This window comes from Cottoperca gobio, chromosome 11 (assembly GCF_900634415.1).
Source record: "Cottoperca gobio chromosome 11, fCotGob3.1, whole genome shotgun sequence".
Classification (NCBI taxonomy): Eukaryota; Metazoa; Chordata; class Actinopteri; order Perciformes; family Bovichtidae; genus Cottoperca; species Cottoperca gobio.
The window spans coordinates 7316939-7332727 of NC_041365.1; the positions used below are offsets into that span (position 1 = coordinate 7316939).

A 15789-nucleotide genomic window follows, 5' to 3' on the forward strand; every position below is an offset into this window, starting at 1 on the left:
TTATATACTTTATTCTGAAGCCTTAGTCGACTCATTTCCGGTTTTGTTGTAGTTATTGCCCGCTGACTTGACGCAGCTCATAACAGACCACCAGGCGCACCGGCAGTCCCCCTCTCTGCTGACTCAGTGCCTTACCAGCAGTCCCTTCATCCCGAGATACCGCATCCAGCAACCGACGCACACTCCTCTGGTCAACACGCCCCGGCTCCACCACCGTACAGAAATGGCTAAGACTGCAATCGGTAAGTTTTCGACATTTTTTCGTAAGATTCAAGCGGTTTCGCAGGTTTGTGGATGCTGAGAGGCTGTGGCGACACCCATGGCACAAAAGGATGCTGAGGGATGACAAGAGGGAGCGGCCAAACTCCTCTGCAAGTCACTCCTTCAAAAATGAAGTTGCAAAATTGAAGTATCATTTTTCTGTTTTTCAATCTTTGTATTAAGAGTCATTTTTGTGCTTATTACTTGATCCTAATATCAAATGAGTGCCGATCAATGTGAGATAGTTTGGGATTCTGCTTTAAATATCAATGACGCATTTTTTTTTTAATTCACTTTAAATCAAGCGAATTACAAAGAACAATCTATATCAACACAAGAAAGGTGATTATATTTTCTCACACAGCAGTATTTTGTCGATGCCCGCCTGCCGCACCTGACTCAGAGCCGCGCAGCAGCATAATGCAGCGACCCCACCCAACATCTCCGGTCCCTTCAAAGCTCAGGGTGTGAAATATTTCACCGTGACAAATATCCTTATTAAAACTGGGCCATCCTATGTTCTGTAGTATAAAGCCTGCTCAACCAATTTTTGTGGGTGACCGCTAAAGGCATGAATGACACAGAGAGAGAGAGAGAAAAGAGCATCCTTTTCCAGAATTGCTTTGCAGTCGGGGGAAGAATTTACGACTGGCGATGAAAATGAATGTCGTCTCAGGAATACCAGACACCAATCCTATTATGAAGGTTATATTATGACCTATTATGTTCGATAACTGAATTATTATTGAGGCTTCAGTATGCTGCGACAGTATTTGGTAGAAATACAATTAGATTGCATGTTATGGCAGGTGCTAGGCCTTGTATTTGAATTTCCATATCAAGGCTTGATATATTTTTTATTTATGTACATTAGATTATATGAACACATCATTTCACCAGGCCTATAAACCCTGGATGTGACCTGCCCGCTTCATCCAAAAGAAGCCTATAATAACATCAGACATTAAGGAAAGTGAGGTTGCTTTTAGGGGTGTGTTTTTAAAGGCTGAAAAGTGTAACGTGCTGGCCAGTCTAGGGGATAGTTTGTTTTCTGGTTGACTAGGCACTTGATGGATGGAGGGGCATGCAGACAGACAGCGGTAAGGGGTCCTGCATGGTGTCTGCGCTGAGGGGCAACTAAACCCTGACTGTTATATTTATTCCCCTCTCCTCCTCCTTCTCCTCCGCCTCCCCTTCTTTCCTCCATGAGCTGTGGACATGCAGAAGGGGTTGGGCAGGGAGCACAGACACTCTGATAGAAAGCAGTCAACATGCCAGTCAGCACCCAGCAGGTCGTGGAGTTCATGTCGGCTCTATTTTATTTACAGAAACACAGCGGTGCTCTTAATATTTTAAGAATCACTCGTTTAATTTAGTTCTGCTTTGTCATACTTCTGATACAGAATAGTAAAAACACCTTCATGAGGCAATAAACGTAATGTATTTAAGGACTATAACGCAGGATAAATACACCTGTATGGATGTGAATTTGTATGTTTTTTATCCCTTGATTGATTATAAAGCTTCTATATAACTACATTTATCAACTATCCCAAAGACAAACTCGGGCTCAGAACCACTCCCATGTGCATTAAGGCCTCTAAGCACTTTTCCTGATTCTTATCACATACACTTGTCATATCCAATAAGGTGTGGTCATTCAGCTGATCCCTAAAAATCAATTCCTTTGTGTACAGAGACCTAAGCTCCTCAGACATTTGTACCATCAATTTCAAGTAACTAGTCACGTCCAAATCCAGCAGCATTTCTCTACTTATCATCTGCATCACGACTGTCGTAATGTGCATGTAGCTCTAAAGGCTCCTGGACTCATAATTCATGCTGATTTATTGCGGAGACTCATCGATCAATGCAGCACACTGACTCTCATTACTGGTTCAGATGACCATTGCTCTTTAAAACGAGGCTGAGAGGAAGAGGTGACATCAATCCAGCGGCGATGGTATGCCATATGCTCATGATCTGTTCATCACTTGTGAAAATCAACATCTGGATTCCTAGTTTGGCAAATTTGATGCTTCAGGTGTTTTAAACAGAAGTTTCTTGACTGTTCACACTGCAGCCTCTTTGATCTGCACTTTTAATGCACTGATATGGAGCTGTAACAATTGGTTCATTAATCAATTAGTGTATAGGCAGCTATTATGACATATGATCAGTCATCATCTAAGTAATTATTTATGCTAAAATGCCCAAATAATTCTCTTGTTGCAGCTTCTAAATTGTGAGGTTTTGCTGCTTTTCTTGGTTTTGTGTGATAATAATTATATTTGGGTTTTGGCCTGATTGTCAGACAAAACAAGATATTTGAAGACATCACTCTTTAGGAAACTAAGATGGGTATTCTCGCAATTATCGGACATTTTCTAAACCAAAAGATTATAGATTAAATGAAGATGATCCTTTGTTGCAGCCCTATGTAACACTGATCTCCTTGGAAGGATACAGGGTGTGGTTTAGGAAAAACCTGACGCCAGCCCATCTCTCCGACATCAAATGACTGGACCAGACCATGATCATCTGGGTGCCATATTGTTTCATTTAATAGCCAATTTAGCCATTGTAATACCTTCATCATTTTGTGATTATATTGTTGCCGGGTGGCACAGCTGTAAAGGGCCTGGACGTGCCCAACACAGATACCAAGCCCATACTGATGCCAGGTTATAATAGGACCCAGGAAAGCAGTAAACGCTATGATACACAGGGTCCGGTTTGCTGCTCATAGCCTTGTCAACAGTATCTTTCCGATGCTTTTTACTTTGTGCCTTTTTGCTCAAAGTGATTCTTATGCCTGTTTTCATTTTTATAGTGGGGGTAGGGCTTTTAGGAGAAGAAAAAGGCGGGGAGGAAGAGTATGGTTGAGGGAAATAAAGGTACCAAACAGAGATGTGGTGGTTTGTGCTACGCAGTTTTGAAGCTCCCAGGAGATGCAGAGAGTGGAAGGGTAAAGAGAGTCAGGAGGAGAACATTGGGATTGAGAGGGAGAATACATCAGCAACAGATGAAACGGAGGCTTTGGGATGCAGAAGGTGCTGGGGAAGAGGGATGCTTGCGGGGGAGGAGGTACAGTTAGATATTGATGATCTGCGCTCTTTGGCTGATGGATTGGAAGAGGAAGTGCGGTTTGCTGGCTGTGTGTCTGTGGTCGAGTCAGGAGGAGCAGCTCTCTGAGAGGATGCAGAGCTGACTGGTTGAAACCAGCCTGCCGGAGAGGAGTGGGAGCAAAAAAGTGGTGTCATGTCTGTCTGAAATTATTTTGTCACATCTCAGACTGACATACATGACCTAGCGTGTCTGAAACTCAGCCGGTATCTTTGAACAGACGCCCTTGTTTGGACACTTCCTGCTGTGAAACGTCATTATGGATCATTTGTCATTTTTATGTGGCTGATCCGCTGGGAATGAGCTTATTACTACAGCAGTTACAGAAAGAAAATATCCTTTCTCTCAGGAGAAATAGAGAGGCAATTTCATATTTTCGCACAATAGAGAATCTCATAAATATTTGATTAGGGATATAAAAGAAAAATCTGAGAACTCTGAGTCAGAGAGCTGATGCAGTTTACAGTGCATGCTTATCTTCCATGAAATTAAATTTGCCACACATGTCACACATAATAAAAACCAAGCTTAATCACCACAAATTGAACTAAACAAACCAGAATACAGCTGCAACTATTGGCAGAAAATCAATAGCAACTATTTTGATAATCAATGAATCCATAGTCAGTTCTTAAGTAAACATTTGATCATTCCAGCTCCTACAATGTAGGGATTTGCTGCTTTTCTCTCATAGCATTGTAAATGAAATATCTCTGGGTTTTGGACCATTAGTCAGACAAAACAAGACATTTCATGGCATTCGTATGAGCGCTAGGAAACCATGAAGGGGATTGTTCAGAGAAATTTTAAATGTTTTATTGACCAAACAATTAACCCATTAATTAAGAAAAATAAAAAAGTAATTTTTATTAGTTTCAGCTCTAGACTAGAAAACACAGAAAAGGCCTCACCCAGAACTTAGTAACCACTGAACAAGAATCTCTGCTGATCTGCTCCATAAGCACTAAACACAAATTACCTGCTCCACTGGATTGTTAACTGTTTGAGCCTCCAGCTGCCAAGTGGGGTTGTGTGGGAGAAAATGGCTGCTGGGGTCTTTAATGAGCCTGTGACAACCCTCCATAAGCTCTGTTCCCCCCCTCTTGTCAGCAGAAATGGTGCAGTCCTCTAATTACAAATTAAAGTGCCATCCACCTGAGGTGGCTGCTCCCATTAGGCTGTCCTAGGGGCAGTTGATGGCGCCTGCAAGTCCCACTGTTATTTTTTTTTTACTGGATTTTAATCCTCCCGTCTGGGATTTCTGTTTGAATCAGAAAGGTGTTGCCATGGCGGTAAAGCCACAACCCAAAAGCCAAACATTTTCTTCCATCTTCATCTGACAGCAATCTCACTATTTTCTGTTTCACTTCCAAACTCCACCTTTATCTCCATTCCCACTCAACCCCTCCCTCTACTTCTCTGGGTTTTTTTTCAACCCATCCCATGCTCCCACCCTCTCACACTTCCTCCTCAGGGAAGGGGTTAACAAGGCCATCAGAGAGTACTGAGAACTACATCTGAGAGTTGATCACATTACTGTGGCGTCTGCCTGTCTGCAGGGCAGAAAGTGAGACACAGAGAGAAGAGAAGGAGAGCGTGAGCAGGGAATATGAGTGAGGAAGAGGATTTGGATTAATCATACTGTACACCGAACCCCCTCAATGGAGACCCCTTTTACAGTAAATCTAATTTCTGGCTTTGCAACTGAAAATCATGAATCAACGTGGCCCACTTCAGCCCTGCAGGCCTTGTGCTCTGGGTGATGGATTATGCCATAATATGACAGTCGGCATGCAAATTTCCACCATGAGGCAATGCACCTTGACAGAACACAGCAGCCATGTGCAAAAGAAGAATATTTCACAAGCTGCAGTGCATTGCAGATATTCTTGCCGTTCTCCCTGCAGGGACTGCTGCTGAACTCTGGGATCATATTACAAAGTAGTAGATGCCAAAAATGCAGAACAAAGGTAAAAAATCAAGGTTAGACAAGGTTGGCTGTTCTTTTATTTTCTGTTTTTTCACTGTCTGCTCTTTGGAGCACTTTACCCCTCCCTATTGTGCAGGGCGCTGGTTGCCAAATTCAACAATTTGATTTGATGCCAGCTTTGCTTCAGTCTTATTAACCTTTTGGACCATAAAAGGACCAGAGGTGGAGAGTCATGTTGCTGTGCTATGCTGATAAGCTTAACCCTCAGCTATTAGCGTCCATCGACAAGCCACAGACAAAGAAGATAAGAAACAACCTAAACATTATGTATCGTAAATCCGGGTTTCTTTGCCCTCTAAATTACCTAAAAAGCATGATGTTTTCTGTTCCGTTAGCCACAAAACAGGGAGGCAATAGGGCGTTGGTCTGACAATGTTAATAAATAATAGACCAAAATGAATTGCATAGCTAATGATGTGTGGAGAATCCTTTGGGGACAGCAGCATCTTGGCTTTTGGGGAAATTAGGCCAAGTAAGGACACATCCATCCTGCTCCCCTCGCAGAGAAAACAAAGGCCGCAAAATGCCTTCAAAACCCAGGGCAGCTCAGCTCCACAAGACTCCCTTTGATGATTTTCTTTTTGGAAGACTTGATGAATAATTATTCCCCCTTAAAATCTGGATATTTACATCCGGAACCTCCTGTGGAGGTAGAAGTGGGTTAATGATGTTTCATCTTTTTGTATGTTTGTAGGTTAATGATATTTTTTGTATGTGTGTTTCAGCAGTGCACTCAGTTTACATACACTCAGTCATGTTTCAATTTTCCTCCACAGCTTACAAAGAGAAGATGAAGGAGATTTCAGTTCTCTCACTCATCTGCTCTTGTCTGTACCCCGAGACACGCAAAAACATCATGGGTGACTTTCAAGGTACGTGGATATATATATATATATATTTTAATCTTCTTCATAAAACATGCTTCATTTAAAAGTCATACATAGGTAACAAAGGTTTTTCTTGTCTTGTTTATGCTTACACATGCAGACATGGACATCAAGCCCATTAACAAGCGAGCCTCAGGCCAGGCCTTTGAGGTCATCCTTAAGCCGACCTCCCCTGTGTCTGATTCTGCCCACTGCGTCACCAACCCCCCAAAGAGGGACCTTTCCCTGGAGGACATCCAGAAGAAACTGGAGGCAGCTGACGATCGGAGGAGAGTAAGGATGTTCCCAATCATTTTTATTGCACCCAGTTGCCACGTATCACTTTGCTTCAATAAGAGCCACAGAAAGCTGTAATAAATCTTTTTGTGATACTCAAATTAATCCATTTCTGAACCAAAACAAAGGAGATATTCAACCACAATACTACTGCTATGCATAACAAATACTTGACTTCCCTTGACATCCAATTTGGATGTTTGGTCAATCATAAGAACTTTAATCTGACACTGGCTAATTTCTGCATCTGATTGATTTGAATGTCAAAACAGTCAATACAAGCAGCTGACAAATCCAGCAGCCCACCAACAAATCAATCATCGAATCAATAACACAATTTGATGATTTATTTACCGCCAGATACTGTGGATCAAACATAGAGTACATTTTTTAAGTTATAGTACATGCCAAGAGTGGATGAAGGCGAGACATTATCTTACCTCTAGACATTTTCATGCTTAACATTAATGTGTGAGTTTGATTATTTGACTCATGCTTAAATTTGAAGAAAGATTGATGCGTGGTATACAGTAAATCATTGTCTCTCTATCGACCCTTGCTCTCTGACCCATTCCCTCTGCTGCTCGTCAACTCTTTTTCCCTTTTAGTCCCAGGAGGCGCAGGTCCTCCGGGCCCTGGCTGAGAAGCGGGACCATGAGCGTAACGTGCTGCTCAAGGCCATGGAGGAGAACAGCAACTTCAGCCGCATGGCCGAGGAGAAGCTCCAGGTGAAGATGGAGCAAAACGAGGAGAACCGGCAGGCTTACCTGGCTGCCATAATGGATCGCCTGCAGGAGAAGGTAAGAAGCAAGGGCGTAGCCATCATTTTAGAGTAGCTGTGCTACTCATTATAACTGTTTTACTTATATATGGACACATGGATAAATGAGTTTCAGGTTTAGTATTCATGCAGTCAAAAATGAGAGGGAAATATCTGATTATGCTAACGTCACTGACGCTCATTTAATTTGAGGTATATTATTTTAATTGTGCAATATTATTTAAAATTTTCCCAGTTTACATCATTATTGAACAGCATTTTGAGTAAGTGTCAGGTCAGAGATGTCAGCCCTATTCCATTAGTCACTTCACTATGAACGGGTCAAGAAGCAGCTAGTTTGTGTGCGTACATCTCTACTTACGTTAAAGCTAAGTCTGAACCAAGGCCGTGGCATGACTGCCGCCTGGTGAGGAGGGGGAGGAAAGAGTGAAGAAATTGTATAAAGTATAAAATGTTACAAGAAAGAAAGAAAGAAAAGAAAGACCTGCAGGTGGAGACATGAGGAAGAAAAGGGTAAGGAGGGCTGCTACACCTGCTTGACCTCCATGAATGGATCGAACAAAGGTCGAAGAGAAATGTTGAAGTGAGCAGGAAGCAAATCTCAGGATAGGCCTCGCAGCAGAGACAAACATGACATCCTCAATCTGTGTTTTTTTTTCTAGGAGAAGCATGCTCAGGAGGTGCGCAGGAACAAGGAGTTGAGAGAAGAAGTGACAGCGTGAGAAGCCCCAACGGGTTCTACGTCCCACCTCCAAACACCCCTCCCCCCAGCACCACCCCTAACCCTGAGGAACACCCCTCTTCCAACCTTGTCCCACATGTCCCCACCTTCTCCACCCCTCCGCCATACCCCCCGCCCATACTACTATGAAATTACCACAGCCTGAGACGCCACCCCGAGACAGTGGGAAGTTCAAATGGGGTTGGGGGTAAAAGAACAAATGAATTTCGGAAAAACAAGAAAAATTAATGTCTCCCACTCACTCTTCCCAAAAAAAAGAATGTTTTTGCTCCGTTACAAATGAGAATCAATGAAAAAAATCTAATTGACAAGTGACAGTGGGTATTGGTTTTTGTAAATACTTCTTTTTTTGTTATATACAGTACGATACAAGCAGCAAAAGTATTGATTGCAGTGTGCCATTTTTTCTATATAAGTTTCCTCTCCCTGCTTAAATATGGATGTGATAATTTGTTCATTTTCATGTTGTGTATTTTTTTTGTTCATTTCAGCCTGAAAATCGTTTCAGGCGTAGGTGTTTGTTGTGAGTTTGCCAGCTAGCTGATGTTTGCTGCGACTGGTTGCGTCCTCACAAGGCTGTATCATGGCTCCGTTCCCTCGTCTTTCAAGTGGCCATTTATTCATTTGACCCTGCAGATTTGGAAACCAAATTGGATCTGTGTTTGGTCGGAGTGATTTTCCACCAAGTTTATGCCAATGTCCCAATTAGCGAGGGACATGTGCAGGAAAGTTGGCAGAAGGAAAGGGGACAGTTGGCTTTCTGCGGGGACTGCAAGCCGTCGCTGCACATCCTCTCCTGTGAGGTAGATGGTGACTGTACCACAGGAGAACACTATAGCATTTAATGAGCCCATCCTCATCTTCCTTCCCTCCGTCTGCAACCTCTTCATCTCCCCACATACATACTGTAGAAGCACTCACTCACACGCTCTCCATATGGGCAGGCATTTAGCCAATCATAGCACAGAGCTCAGGAGGAGCTCGCTAAATTCTGTCCATCTGGCACCGGAAAGCTCACGTAACCTCCCTGACCAATGGTGGGCCTCTTATATTCCTCAGAAACAAGCTTGCAATCACATTTCAATCATGTGTTACTGTACTATACAACACACCCGTGTGCACAGTCACACAAGTGCATCTCAAGACAGCTGGAGTGCAAAAATAACCCTTCACCAGACTTGTTACTGTGAATCTTAAATGGGAGAAAATACAAATAATTCCACCTTTCTCCTTTTCTTAGAGGCTAGAGTAGTGCCCAACATCATCCGCGCCTACTGGAATCATTGCACTTCACTCCAAGACACTGTAAACGCCACCGAAGGGTCGGCACAAGAAAGATATGTAAGCCATAAGAGGTATAGCTGCAACAATGATAAGTGAACACAGTATTGCCATCTGTAAAGGTGTACATGAGTGTATAATGAAGTATTGGAATGACGGTCACACACGCACGGTAGGCCCATAGATGTGTGTGAGTGTGTGTGTGTGTGTAATGCAGAAAGAGCGGGTGGATAACAGATTGTTTGTGCCATGTAATATTGATCTGGTGAAGTATAAACCAACACCGTTACAGTGTGTAACAACGAGTACATCACAGACAGACCTGCCTGCCTCTCTCTCTCTCTCTCTCTCTCTTTCTCTCCTCTGTCCATTTGTGTGTTTCCCCCCCTCTCCCCCTCTCCACGTATATCTTTGTGAGCAAGCAGTGGTAAATAAAGATTTGGGGTTCAGTGAATGAAACTGGCTTTGAGAGTGACTTCTTTCAGAAACTGTGAACATGTTTCCAGGTTAGCATTCAGGTAGTGCCACTCTATATATATCTATATAAGATTCGGAGAATGAGTTGAGACACAAATTTCCATCTGGATTTCCATCGTATATTAACATGTTTACATGTAATTAAACATTTGGTCTGTATATCAGAATCAAAATCAGGTTTATTGCCTAGTAGGTTTACACCTACAATGAATTTGCTTTGGTTTATTGATGCATAACATAAACATAATAATAGAAAATTAAATGATTTTTTCTTTTTAAGTAAAACAAACAACATAAATATAGAAGAAAATTACAATCAAAATATAAAGAAATACTGTTACATACAAAAACTATTTACAACTGTTTACAAAAATGTTAAACAGTTTAAAGTACATGCATCAATAATAACTCAATATACATAATATAATATAACACTCCCAAAGGTTTAAAGTTGGGTATCAACTAACAACTATTTTAATAGTATATTAATGATTAAGTAGTGAAGAAGCCAGAAATGAGAGCATTTAGACTTTTGATTATTGAATAGTTGACAACTAATCGATAAATGTTTGCAGCTCTAGTTTAAAGGCATTGTTCTGCATAATAATTACATTTACTTTTGTTACTTTAAGTAAATGTATTTAACTATAATTTACAATGCAGGACTTTTACTTGTAATATATTGTTACATTGTGTTATTTCTACTTTTACATAAGTAAGGAATGTCTGTGCTTCCTCCCCCACTGTCCTCTCGCTGGTCCATGGCCTCAGTTGATGGATTCCCAGTTATCTCCAGCAGGGGGAGACAAACGACAAATGATCTGAACCAACTATCTCATCGACCTTGTGAGTTTGGCTGTGGTGAAGCTTACATCACCACCTGGCTCTGCATCATCGTCAGTAATAAAATAAAACAAGTGAAGGAGAAGGACGGGAGAGATCAAAGGGAAAAGAGAGAGTCTACATTTTGAAGAAACACATGAAAGAGCGAGGGATATTTTGGCGAGTGAGTAAACTTTTGAGGTGACGTCATGAAGGAGCTGAGAACAGAAGGTGCAGCTGGTGCGAACTGAAACGATGGCAAAGGGACAAAACTGTCTGCACACTTCCTTTCTCACAGTTTCTCAGTCCCTCTCTTCTTCTCTCTCCTTTGATCCCTCTGTCCCGTTTCTTACTTCCCCTTTTCCCTCCTTATCCCACTCTATGCTCCATCCCTCCTTCCTTTCGTTCTTCATTCTCTTCCAACCTTCCCTCCCTCCTTCTTTCCTCCTCCTCTAGTTCCCACGCAGCACATTGTCCAGGATATCCCCTCCTTGTTAATGGTTTCCTGTGCACACACGGAGGGCTGCTGAGAGAAACAAGCAGCCTCATCTGATACCAGGCGTCGCCACGTACTGAACGCACACACACACACACACACACACACACACACACACACAAATGCATTCATCAATAAGCAAACACATGCACACAAAACTCACACTTGGACAAACAGACGTGAAAATGAACACACACATAAAGAGACGCTGATAAAGCCACAGGTGATTTAACAGAACTTTTTTTATTACAGGGAAGTTGTCATTACCACCAGCAACAACTTTGAAAAGCTGCAAAAATATCTGATTCATCAGTGCTTGCTTCTGCTTTGTACAACCATAAAATATACAAACTCACAGTGAGGTTTACCAGGACACAACTAAATATCAGATAGAAAGCAGGAAACTGAATTGTATTGCCTTGTTTTGCTTCAACTACTGTGACAGATACAAACGGGCTCTGTTGATAAAACAGGTCGATAATGCTGCTGCTTTGAACAGGAAGAAGAACATAACTTGTAGACAAGGTCATAAAAATCACCCAAACATTAGGACAAATTACAAAAAATGTGGAGCAGCTGGTAAAAACATATGTGAAGCCTCAGTTGTTAAGAACACGATTTACTGTAGAGAGGAAACATAACTTAGGGAAGAAAGCCTAAACAATAAGGCACCATATGAACATCAGAGGTTGTGGATAAATCATGTTTGTCTCAACCAAGCTGGTAGCTAACTTCTGTTCCCAGTATTTAGTCAAACAAACACCTGGTTTCGGTTATTCCACCCCATAAAATGCTGTAAAAAGGGGGTGACTCTCAACCACCTCGAGCCCTCCTTTCACACACCCCTCTCTGTACGTAACCAGGGCACCAACACTGGGTGTTTCAGCGCAGAGGGAAAACAAAAGGGGGACAGTTTCGCCCAGGAACTTGACGGGCGGCGACTGCTTGACCATCTGGAAAAGCCATTCCTGATAGGCTGACAACAGTGGGTGAAACTTCTAAAAGGGGTGGGCAGGAACAGAGATCAATCACAATAAATCACTCTTGTTGCTTTTTAGTCGTGGTCCCCCTCCTCACTGTTTTTCTCTTCTATACAAAACACAATACATTAGCAAGAAAATAAAAATCCTGGAAAAAATAGTACTTTCTTAGCTGGGAAAATATAAAGTCTTGTCCGTGAAAGTCCAGCTCAGCTGGGAAGTGAGTTGAGTCTTTATGTAGATTGTGTTAAGGTTTTCATCTCAGTCAGAAAGCTCCTATCTCCATACCCCAGGGTCTGTAGGGTTTGCCCACACTGGATGTCGGGATTGGGGCGCTGATGGCGGTGGTGGGGGAGATGATGGGGAAGGCACTGAAGGGGAATGGGAACGCCGAGAGGGAGGAGAGGAGAGGATTGGAGAGCTTGGACACTGATGAGGAGACCAAGGCGGGGTGTGGGACGGTGGTGGGAACCGCAGTAGTGGAGGGAACCCGCATCGGGCCTTGATCTGAGTGAGGGGTGGCGCTGCCGCTGCGCCTGCCTGGGACGTGAGTCTCTGCAACGGACGAGGATGAAGAAGAGGAGGAGGGGGAAGAGGTGGATGTAGATGATAGAGGAGTTTGTGGGCTGCTGGTGGCGCTGCGGGGTAAAGGTGCCAAAGGCTGTTGGTGTTGGAGGAGGAGTGGGTGCGTGAGGTGGGCAGGAGGGGATCCGAACGCAGAGCCCCACGCCAGGTGACTCAGGCCAGAGTGAGCCTCTCTCTGACTGGCATAGTTGTTAAGGTGGGACACCAGACGGATCCGCAGAGGGTCTGCGCCGTCCAAGCCTTCAATTATGCTCAGATAGCGGGCTGTCTCAGCCAGGCACTCCCTGAAACCCAAACCACGGTAGTCCATCGCCAGGGCATGGGCATCAAAATAACCTGAGGGGAGAGGAAGAAGATTAGTTAAGAACCTGAGCTGCCACAAAACAAGTTTGTCGAGAACTGAAGGATCTTTGTCTTACATGAATCAATATGCCCCTGGCTTTGAGTATGAAAGAGTAAATAATCAATAAAAACAAGAGAGACCAGTTTAAGTTCATAAACTAGACCATTTCTACATGTTTATATTTTATAATTTCAGTGAGCACACAATTATTCAATGTTATGCATATGAATATGATTCTTCAACAAGTGAAAGGTGTTTTTCTGTAACAATAATGGATCGCAGACATACCTTTGCCTCCAGCAGCATGAAGCATTTTCAGATGGTCAACAGTCATCTGCAAGATCTCTGCTTTCTCCAGTTTGGCTGAGCCCTTAAAAAAAGGTAGACAAAAAGGAGCCAATTAGATTTAACTAAGAATCCACATAAGCATAAACGAACGGAGTGGTTTCATATTTTTTTGGATTTAAAAATGTAAAGTACATTTGTTGATTGTCTAATTGATGTTAAAGTCGTGTTGCCTGTTGCTTACCTGTTTCTCAAAGGCGCTGGGTACCAGCCTGCGGAGCTCGCTGAGGCTGTTGTTGATCCTGTCACGGCGCCGCTTCTCAATTATCTGAGGAAAGACAACAACAAAAAACTAATTATTACTTATTTTCAGAATATGTGCTCATGCACAAGATTTAAGACTGCACAGACTTATTTTTCCATAAAAACAAATAAATGTACTTACTCCTCGACGCCTTTTTCTCGCCTGCACCTGAGTGGATGTTGCGGGTGACATGGAGCCGAGAGGAGAGCTCATGTTCCTTAAAAAATGCGAAACAGAGTGGCCCAATTAATTTATGTTTTTCGACATGATTCATAAATATGAAAGCTACTGTTTCAGTTTTTTTTTTGTCCTTTTTCGTCTAACCCACTTTATAAGAGAAACTAGCCCACACACTTACCCATTCTCATCCGCGCTCTCCTTCTCCACCTCAATAGTCTCATCCAGCTCGCTGTCCGAGGAGCTAAAATCGTGATTCCTTTTCATTTTGATTCGTCCACAATAGTCCTTCAGTGAGTACTACTTGTTGTGTCTTCCAGTAGTGAGTCTGCCCACGTTTGCTCGGAGAGTCTCCGTTTGAAGCGCTCAGCTTTCCCACGGTGTCATTTCAACGCTGGTGCCGGCCAACAGGGGCGGGGACTCAGGCCAAAGTAGCCAATCACAAAGCGGTCGTGGGTTTGAGTGACAGCGCAGTTGGCCCAAGCAGATCCAAGTGCGCTTTGACAAGTCAGAGAGGAGGAAAAAAGTGAAGACATCTCGCTCTGTGGGAATTATAGAAGTTATTTAAAAGTGTAGCCTACCTGTCAGTGATAGCTGCCTCAGGTGTCTTGTTATGAAAACACCTTTATTTTACACCAAAACTATTCCTGCCATCCAGAACCTTTTGAGAAGTTTGTATGTAAAACTTTTGCTTTTTTGAAGTTAAGTACTTCGGTTATTAATGCATCTTATTAATTCCCATATTGACCAGATAGCTCCATTCTCAATTTTCAGAAATGATCTGAACTAGAGACGTATGTTATTCCCCACAGAAAGAGTTGCTCAAATAGAATATAACCTTTTGCAAATGAACCCTTCAAATGTTGTGTTTTTGTTCTTATTTTCCCATTATATGTTGAGGTATTGAGCAGGAAGGCTTCCTGCACATATAGCTAGCCTACTGCCGATGGAAGCCATGTATTAAGTCAAGTCAAGTCAATGTATTTGTATACACACTCTGTCCTTAAATGCTGGTTCCAAAATGTCGTGTAATTATTTCCATGACGTTTTTAAAATCATTAGCTCATTATATAATTTCCTCCTGCCATGAGCTTTGCCCTTTTCCTGAAAAGTGAAGCTTAAAGGGTTTCTGTGACATTGGCGTGATCAATCATCTGAAACGTAGATGATCTTTGGAGAAACTTTGAAAGCGGCCCGTGACTGCCCCCACCCATGCCCGCCCCCTCCTCCCCCGTGTGTGTCCTGGTGGTGATGAGGAGTGGCTGGCCGGCTGTCAGCACGCGCTAGCCGTGGGAAAGTTCCCTAACCGGCGCTGATAACCAATCAGAGGCCGACGGCCGTCTCCGGCGCTGGAATGAATGGAGCAATTGGTCGGGGCGACGGGCGGTCTGCGAGCGAGCGTGTGAACCTGTAATCCAATACTAACTCAGCCCGGGAGGAGAGACTGGGAGCACTGCCGCAACCAGAGGAAGCCACCAAGTCTAATCTTACCCCACAGAGAGACCTCATGCACGGTAAAGACGCTGTGGGGACATCAAGGACTTCCAACAAAAGACCATAATGCAATGAAAGCAGTACTCGTCCCCTTTCCCCTGGAGTTTCCACATCATCACCACCACGAGACTGGTGGCTCCTATAATGGTCACACTCCCCAAATAATTTGACAGATCTGCTGGTGTGTGTTTGTATACATGGAGGGCTCATGTTTCTGCATGTGGAGCTGGTGCTCTTCAGTGGAGGGCCTCCTGCAGGGACTGCACTGTGGCATACTTAAAGAACAGATAACAGGATAATAGCACGTATGATATGCTATTACATAACTTCCACATGTCAAAGCATTTGTTTTACTTTAAAACACCTTGTCATTTGTTTTTGTATTATTGTCATTATTGGTATTACGTTGAAAGGAGCCAGTTGAGGTGGTTCGGGCATCTAGTAAGGATGCTGCCTGGGCGCCTCCCTAGGGAGGTTGTTCC

General features: G+C 43.1%; 2 protein-coding genes across 2 annotated transcripts; one reads left to right on the top strand and one right to left on the bottom strand.

Moving 5' to 3' along the window:
• The first annotated feature begins 77 nt into the window (after nucleotides 1-77).
• On the top strand, nucleotides 78-9803 carry stmn2b (stathmin 2b). The gene is made up of 5 exons (XM_029443972.1): nucleotides 78-242; nucleotides 6154-6249; nucleotides 6365-6537; nucleotides 7149-7340; nucleotides 7984-9803. Exons 1-5 carry the CDS (start codon nucleotides 224-226, stop codon nucleotides 8041-8043), a joined length of 540 nt encoding a protein of 179 aa, XP_029299832.1. The 5' UTR covers nucleotides 78-223; the 3' UTR covers nucleotides 8044-9803.
• A 1560-nt stretch (nucleotides 9804-11363) lies between these two features.
• hey1 (hes-related family bHLH transcription factor with YRPW motif 1) lies at nucleotides 11364-14185 on the bottom strand. Its single transcript, XM_029443952.1, has 5 exons — nucleotides 13995-14185; nucleotides 13778-13853; nucleotides 13577-13660; nucleotides 13336-13417; nucleotides 11364-13040 (listed from the first exon to the last, which is right to left on the bottom strand). Exons 1-5 carry the CDS (start codon nucleotides 14078-14080, stop codon nucleotides 12385-12387), a joined length of 984 nt encoding a protein of 327 aa, XP_029299812.1. The 5' UTR covers nucleotides 14081-14185; the 3' UTR covers nucleotides 11364-12384.
• Between the last annotated feature and the right edge of the window lie 1604 nt (nucleotides 14186-15789).

What these genes read in the sequence shown, in the direction of transcription:
- stmn2b (XM_029443972.1), top strand. An exon ending in CAGCTGACGATCGGAGGAGA is followed by an intron (nt 6,538 to 7,148) that starts GTAAGGATGTTC and finishes TTTCCCTTTTAG; the next exon opens with TCCCAGGAGGCGCAGGTCCT. An exon ending in TGGATCGCCTGCAGGAGAAG is followed by an intron (nt 7,341 to 7,983) that starts GTAAGAAGCAAG and finishes TTTTTTTTCTAG; the next exon opens with GAGAAGCATGCTCAGGAGGT.
- hey1 (XM_029443952.1), bottom strand. Translation starts at nt 14,080, where the DNA reads ATGAAAAGGAATCACGATTTTAGCTCCTCGGACAGCGAGCTGGATGAG. An exon ending in CGAGAAAAAGGCGTCGAGGA is followed by an intron (nt 13,661 to 13,777) that starts GTAAGTACATTT and finishes GTCTTTCCTCAG; the next exon opens with ATAATTGAGAAGCGGCGCCG. An exon ending in TCATGCTGCTGGAGGCAAAG is followed by an intron (nt 13,041 to 13,335) that starts GTATGTCTGCGA and finishes CTCTCCCCTCAG; the next exon opens with GTTATTTTGATGCCCATGCC.